Source organism: Abrus precatorius, unplaced genomic scaffold, assembly GCF_003935025.1.
Source record: "Abrus precatorius isolate BTA unplaced genomic scaffold, Abrus_2018 Scaffold10, whole genome shotgun sequence".
Taxonomy (NCBI): Eukaryota; Viridiplantae; Streptophyta; class Magnoliopsida; order Fabales; family Fabaceae; genus Abrus; species Abrus precatorius.
The window spans coordinates 31,795,057-31,803,129 of NW_020874292.1; the positions used below are offsets into that span (position 1 = coordinate 31,795,057).

Consider the following 8,073-nt stretch of genomic DNA (forward strand, 5'->3'; position numbering starts at 1 on the left):
GTTTTATACATGAATGCATGTATCTTTAAATAACATTAAACTTGATTATTTAGGTTAGATACGTTTAAAATTTTCGTTAAAGAAGACAATATCTTTTTTTGAAAAGTATTCTGATATGCAGTGCAAGTCCCCTGCCACATCAAAAGTGTTTTTTGTATTCTTCTTTTATTTTGTTTGCTATTTCGGTGCATGGCATGAAAAATGAAAAAGAAGTTACTTTTGTATCTGCTAAAAAAATATGATGTTGCCTTTTTGAGGATAAGTCCGTTTTTTTTATCAACTCTTGATTTTACTCTTTTTATTTCCAAACAATCAGTTTGAATTGTTTGACAATAGTCTTTTTAACAGGACCTTGGGTACTCTTATGAATCGTCTTACAATTTATTTTTTATGCTGAAACCTTCAACTCCTACTTGCTCAAGACATAAACCTTTGGCATGCCAACACTACAAGTTTTTTTGTCATGACTGAAGTTTCATTTGGTTATACTTTGAAAATAAGCTGACTGAAATTGAAAATGAAACTACTATTTCAAATTTTCAAATCTCAGTGCCAATTTTTATTTTTTTTTCTAAAATAACTTTAATATCTATATGTCCTTGGTCCTTCCCTAAAGGATCGCTCTGTACTGAGTTAATCAAAATATTGTTACAGGAGAACTGAAGCCAATCTTGATGTGGTTATACTGAAGAGAAAATTTACAATATTGAATCATATGCAGGGTCAAGCCAAGATTCTGGGTCCACTTTTGCATGGCATAACATGATCACAAGTTTCAAAGGATAAAGTAAGAGTTAGCACAAAACATAAATAGTACTCCCGGAAATGGTGTTCTCTCAATTAAAATTTACAAAACTGGAGCCAAAGTCTAATAGACAAGCAAGCAAACAACACAACAACGATGAAGAAATTAATATTCAAATACAAGTATGTAACACTATTATTTATGTCTCAGAAGTTCTCACAGTGAGAAAGTAATAAAGTATGAACTTTGTACTGACCATGTATATAACCTACAAATCTGCTCCCTCTAGGATTCATATTTTGGCCTTACTCTTGCAAACTTGGTCTTTGATCTTAAAGTCCGGAACCCTAATAGTGAATTTGCAATTGGACTTTGCGACAATATGTTTTTTGATGAATCCAAGGAAGGAAACTCTTCCAGGAATCCTAGTAACTGTTTCCATAGAGAGTTCTCCTCCCATTAAGTCCCCAATAAAACTTGTCAAATTGGATGCAAGTTTATCAGCCTGAAGGGTGAGTCTGCATGGAAGTGTTGCAGAACCCCTTGAAGGAATCAAACCCGGGTATATATCTGTTTCTCCAACTTGTTTTCCTTCATACAACAACACACTCTTTCCCTCTTGATGCTTGAAACTAGCATGGTTTCTGTTCTCGACTTGAATCTTGAGGTCAAGAGTAACATTGATTTGTATGTCAATAGCAGGAAATGTGACACGTGGAGCTATACCCTCCAAAGCAGCTGAGACAAGTTGTGTTCTTGGCTCTTTGGGCTTCAACAAGGTCAAGGCTAGAACAAGTATAACTATGATCAGCACCACAAGAAGTAAGCACACAACCCCTGAAGCAATCACGCACACTTTTCTCCTCTTCAGCTTTTTCTGTGAAATCACTACCACTTGTTCTTGGTCATGCTTATTTTGTTGTGCTTCTAACATGGTATCTTGTTTTGGTGCTAATTCAGACATTGATGTTGGGGCAACAGAAGTAGCAAAATGCAAGCGTGTGAAGATTAGATAGAGATCTTGAAATAAGATTTGATAGCTATGGATGGCCTGTAATATAGGAGTGCCAACCATAATAAATTAATGTAAGATATCATAAGGTTGTTGGGTGTTGTGGGGGTCCAATGGTTTTAATTACAAGTATTAGTATTATGCAGACTCAACTTAATGCGCGGCTAGCCACTCCGTGTCCCAACCGCCACTAAACGCCTCTTTTAAGTCCATGCATTTTACATAAATTCAAAGGAACACATTAATTGCCTTCTGCAACACATATTCAATTAGGTTTTGATCATCGGAAATTGTAGATATTTGAAGTATGAGGAAGGCTTACAACACTCTAATATACTCTTTTCGGTTGAAAACAATTAAGTCTATTATATTTTTTATAAATATAAATTTTATTTTAAAAATATTTATAATATTAAATGATGTAATTAGTAATTTATATATTTAATAATATAAATAAAAAATTTAACAATTAATACATCTTAAATCTATTATTTATTTTTTATAATAAAAACTAAGAAAATGCTCCATTTTATTTTATAAAAAGGATAAAAATAAGTACTTTTTAACTGTTTACTTGAATTTATTAAAGATTAGAAAAGTAAGAGAAATAAACATTAATTTAAAAATAAAAAAATTAAACTTACTAATAATTTTTAATAAATTTTAACTAATGATAAAATATATGTTAAAAAAGTATAATACTAGCATTACTTTTTACAATTATATATATATATATATATATATATATATATTATAGCTTTTGAATTTACTAACTTGCTAATTATTGTCACGATGGAATGTATTGAAAATTACAATAGCAGGTGTCTTTTACCTTTTTCAATAATAATAATAATAAAATCTATTTTTAAATCTTTAACCAGTATCTTCAGCATTTTTTTTAGAGAAACCTCAAATGATTGAACATTATTGTTTAAAATAATTTTTATGATACTTCTCTTTTAGTTAATGAGTACGTATGGGCAGCTTAATAAAATGAGTATTTGATAATATTTTTAAATGTTAACTTATATTATAAATTTACTTATGAAATTTATTAAAATAAGCTGAACATATTTATTTTAATAAATTATACTAAAAAAATTATTAAAATAAATTTAAAAAATTATAAATTATTAATGAACTCTTCAAAATAAGATCAATAAAATACGAAACACGTATATAACATGCTTTTTTCTAACATTTTGTTTTAGAAAAAGTGTAAACATGATGTAATTATTTTGATGTATAAATAATAATTCTCCTTTGTTTATTAGATGATGATGATCATATGCTGCTTTCTTGTATCTCATTTTTCTTCTAGAAAACAAAACAAAATATTCCTTCACATGTTTTTATCTCTATCTTGTTTTTCATATATGCATGATATAATTATTTTGATTTGCAAATAACATTTCTATTCACATTTTAAAATGAAGTTATTGTGTTGCTATCATGTCCATGTTTACGAAATAAAGGATACTCACCGAATATGACAGTTCTTCCCGTGCAAAAGAAATGTCATTCATTTCGAACAAAGAACAAAAAGCTAAAGAAGAAAAATCTATAAGGCCGTAATTGTTTTTACACACTATATTTAAAAATTATATTAGATTCTAAACGTGAACTTACTTTAAGACAAAAATCTCTCAAACTTCTAGCTCATATTTTTACAAAACTTATAAAAATTAAATTATATAGAAAAGTAAATGCGAAAAGTTGAGAGAAAATAATAATAAAGCACAGTAGAGAGCTAACATATAGGTTACCTTATCGAATACTATGTATGACGTATTAATTTATTTGTGTGGAGATTATAAAAAGCATGGGTGAACTTGAAAATCTCTCCTTTTTGTTTTAGTATGCTAGAAAATCAGACCAACCATAATTTATAGGAAAATCGTTGTCTCTGTTTCCTTTACACTATATTTGGTTTAAAAGAAAAATAAAAATAAAAGAAGATAGATTTTAATGAATAGGAGAAGAGCTTTCCTTTTTGGTTGGTAAGGAAAGAAGAGGAAAAAGAAACCATAATATACTATGATATTCTGATAAATATTAGTAAGGGAAGGGGGGGGGGGGGGGAGGAGAGTCAATAAAACTTGAGGATATTTTTTTTTAGTATAAGACAAAAATAAGAGAAAAAAGACAGTTTGATTCCATCATTTTTCCTTTCTTATTCTCTAATTTATATTATTTAAATGAGGTAAATTTTTTTAAAAAAACTTCCCCCCCCCCCCCCCCCTTCCCTCTCTTTTATTTCTCTTGAACCAAACATACATATAAAAATAGTTTTTTCTCCCAACTTGGGAATGTTGACGGTAACATAACTTACTCTGGTTAGAATGAGATAATTCTCCTCTATTCAAAATTAAATAGTCTTTTTTAATTTTTATTTTTGAGTGAAAATAAGAAAAGTATTATAATACATAATAATTAAGTACAAATCTGGAATCATCAAAATAAAAAATGGAGGTTAAGATTATAATTTGACTTTTCTAAAGTCAACAAACAAGGAAGTAAGAAAATAAAGGTGTATTTATTGTTAATTTAAAGTTAGTTAAGATTATGGTAAAATAATTATCTCTTCCAATGTAAGTATTATGGTAAAATCTATAATGAAGGAGACAACAATCTCAAATATTCCCAAGAACAGCCCAAGAGGGAGAGAAGATCGATGATGGCAAATTGCAATTACAAACAAACCAAGGTGAATATCTAATTAAAACTAAACAGATAATTATATTTATACAAATAAACAAACTAGTGGAGTCAAAATCCACCTTTAAGCCTATGTAGTTGGGGGAAATAAATCAAAGAAAATGAAGCGTGATTGGATGGAAGATGAGTCAAATGAGAGGTTAATTAATCAGCAAGTTCCTCCTTTGGATGTTTAAAATCCTCCCAAATCAGAAAACTTTGGGAAAAATGAGTAAGAAGTGATATTGAAAGACTACATAATTGACTTGCTCTCTTTCTTCTCCATCCTAACATAGAAATCAACGCCCAATCTTAGTCTTGTATTGGCACTTAATGTTCACAATTGTTTTATTGGAAAGATAGAGGGTGAAATCACAAGATGAGGTAGAACCCACATGGAATATGATAAAGCCTAACATGTCGACTTGGCCAGAAATTCTTATCAAAGTGTTGAGGGGCAATGCACCCGATGAAACATCATTTAAAGCTTGAGGATTGGAGAACAAATGATCAGCCATAAGAGTGAGTGTCAAGTTCATTCTCTTAGTCTCCTCAGCTAATATCTCTTCATTGGGAATAATGGCATCCCCAATCAATTGCCCTCTATAGTTGAGTAAGGCATTACCATCATAGAACTTGAATCCAAATTTATTTGGGTTCTCCACTGACACATCCACTTGCAATGTCAAATTCAAATTTAACCTTGCTGCAAACAAATCCATGCTCATGTCCATGTCCTTAATGCTTACGGAATCCACAGTGCTAATAGGCTGCCTTGGTCTGAACACTAGTGCTAAGATCACCACTAGCAATACAATTGTAATCACTACAATAAATGTTATTGCTAGGCACTTTTTCCTCCCTTTGCTGCTAGACCCTTCTTTCATTTTGATTGCTTTTTGCCTCTTACACTGTGTACCTACATCATCATGCAAATAGGATATCAATTCTTTGTTATATTTGTTTAATTTTTAATTAATGTAATTTCAAATGCATGAAACTTCGAAGAACCATCATTTTATGCCTAAACACACAAATATAAGAATAAGAATAAACTAAAATACGAAAAAGTGCTATCAAATGAGATATGTAAATTTGAATCCAGAATAATTACTAAACATTATGCATGTTCACCAAAAAACTCAGTTATAATATTCACATTAGTTTCATTGAAACAGAGGATAAGGCATCCTTGTCCTTGTAAGATTTTATTTTGGCAAAGTCTAAGGCAAGCTATAACTTTCAAGATATATTTTGGTTCATTAATTATACTAGAGAGGAATTTTTATTAACAACAATTTTTATAAATAACAATTTAGAAGTTTTCATGATATATTTCCAGTGTGATCTGATGGACAAGAGGTCCAAGACAAAGCTGAGAATGTTATTTCTTCGTGGACCCACCATTTTGTTTTTTGTCCTATCAATTTTTTCATTTTGCTTGTTTTCCTGGTTTAAGAAGAAACCTTCAAAAAGTCATTTTTATTTATTTTTTGTCTGTCACTGCTTGTTCTATTTCCCTTGCCTATAAAGCTTCAGATGAAGTAAAATATTAAGGTGATTCTTGATATATCAAACTACAATTACTAAAATTAAATACTAATTTATATTCTTCTAGAGCAAAAATGAAAAGATACTGGAAATTAATTAATATTATCTATACTGTAAAACCAAAATTGTGTATCATATGATATGATAGTTAACAACTAGATACTATATCAGAAAAGCAGATATAGGTAATTGAAGCACACTGTAACTATTAAATAGAGTGCAATAGTTCACCAAAAATTAGAGTTTTAGTTTGCATAGTATCTGCCTTACCTGGACAGGAAATGTTCCGTGAGGAAGTTTAGTTGTCAAAAGCTCCGCTTGACAACTTTTCTCCCTTCCAACTGTATTTGAAAGTATACATTATACAGAGTTAGGTTCATAATAACAGTATATCCCTTATTTTTTTTTTTTATAAATATTTTAAACTACTTAGTTCAGGAATAGGTGTGCATGTGTGGTGTCCTATTCAAATCCAAACTTATTTTGACTAGAGAGAAACAAAGGTTAGATTGCTTCTATATCCTAAAATAAGAGGTGATTCGTGTAAAAAAGGGGGAAAAATCATGATTTATTTTAAGGTTTAGGGATATTATAATCAACACCAATCAACACTAGCAAAGGATTTGAATTTGTCAAAGCTTTCTGAAGAGGAAATATACCTACCTCTTCCAATTAATCAACTATGACCATGCAATTGAAAATGATGCTATTACTTGCCTCTGATAATACAAGTTGTCCGGGACTAGTCCTCACATTTATTGAAATACATGAGATGCAGGCCATGATAACAACACGTTATGTTAGTATTCTTTTTCTTGCCTCTGATAATTTATTCCGTGTCCATGATTCACGGCGCATAGTCCCATCATATATTTGTGCCATTGATCTTACCCTTTATATGCATGCAAGATTGGTTAAATGTAATACATAGAGATCATACAAATTCTTCATGTCCAATCCTAACATGATCACATGCATGACAACAAATCGCTTGACCAAATTCAAATTCAATATATTTAGCTTGCTTTAGGGAATGGCATTCAAGAAAAAGAAATACAAAATTAAAACCCAAAAGAAAGACGAAAACGATGTGGCATTGCAACAATTATCAAATGAGAAGAACTTATATTAATATAAATAGCTGTATCAGAACGTAACATATGCATGTACCTGTCAATTGAAGCTTGAATTGAATGGGGTCCTCAAATGTTCAAATCCCTCATAATGCAATCCTACTGAGATTGAAACATGGTAAGAAAATTTTTGACAAATCCTAATCCATTCAGAAATTAGGTTAGCCTAGTGTTTCGATGAAGCTATTATTGGCTTGTTAAATTAAGTAATTTAATATATAGCAAAGAGAAATCGTTGTTAAAAACCTTGTTTTATTTTTGCCGTCTCAAAAGAACATTTGAGTTGGAAAATAACCTGTCTTACAGTTTTTCTTTTCTTTTTCTATAACCTGCACCTTTGGCTTAAAACATCAATGCCATGTTTGTACTATGATGCCGAGAAAAAGAAACCACCCAAACCTTTGTTGAAAATGTGTTTAGGTAAAGGGAAATACAATTCTAAGTCTAGCTAAAAATTTTCCCTCAATTTATAGGTAATGTAGAGATATTATTTTTAATTTAAATAAAATAAGCAGTTGTCCCTTGTCATCTGCTTTATAAAACTCTTACAAGTGGTGTTTTGTTCCCAAAATCTTTTGTTTTCAATTAAATTATATAGAAGTAATTTTTATATAAATTTTGTTGATTATATAATTTTTTAAGAACAAAAAAATTATCCTCACGAGAAAATTAATAATTGTACAGTTGATTACCACTAAAAAATTTTATTCTCACTTGTAAAGAAGAGAAAATTTTATTATTTGTTTTGAAACTATTCATCATCAATGCATAATTTTAAAAGTGATATTACTACGTACAAAATCCGTTAAAGAGAATTCATCTTGTTAATTCTAAATATTTTTTTTACCGATGCCTAGTATATACAGGACCGTTCTAGGAATGCAACACCAAAATAAAAATCAAACGAACCCGCAGCAAGACCGACAACATGCGAA

At 30.1% G+C, this 8,073-nt stretch overlaps 2 protein-coding genes across 2 annotated transcripts; both read right to left on the minus strand.

Annotated features, from left to right (window-relative positions):
- Nucleotides 1–691: 691 nt before the first annotated feature.
- On the minus strand, nt 692–1,767 carry LOC113852770. Its single transcript, XM_027483140.1, has one exon. The coding sequence runs from the start codon at nt 1,707–1,709 to the stop codon at nt 1,038–1,040; it is 672 nt and encodes a 223-aa protein (XP_027338941.1). The 5' UTR covers nt 1,710–1,767; the 3' UTR covers nt 692–1,037.
- Nucleotides 1,768–4,753: 2,986 nt separating this feature from the next.
- Nucleotides 4,754–5,341, minus strand: LOC113852295. The gene has a single exon (XM_027482530.1). It carries the CDS (start codon nt 5,339–5,341, stop codon nt 4,754–4,756), a length of 588 nt encoding a protein of 195 aa, XP_027338331.1.
- Between the last annotated feature and the right edge of the window lie 2,732 nt (nt 5,342–8,073).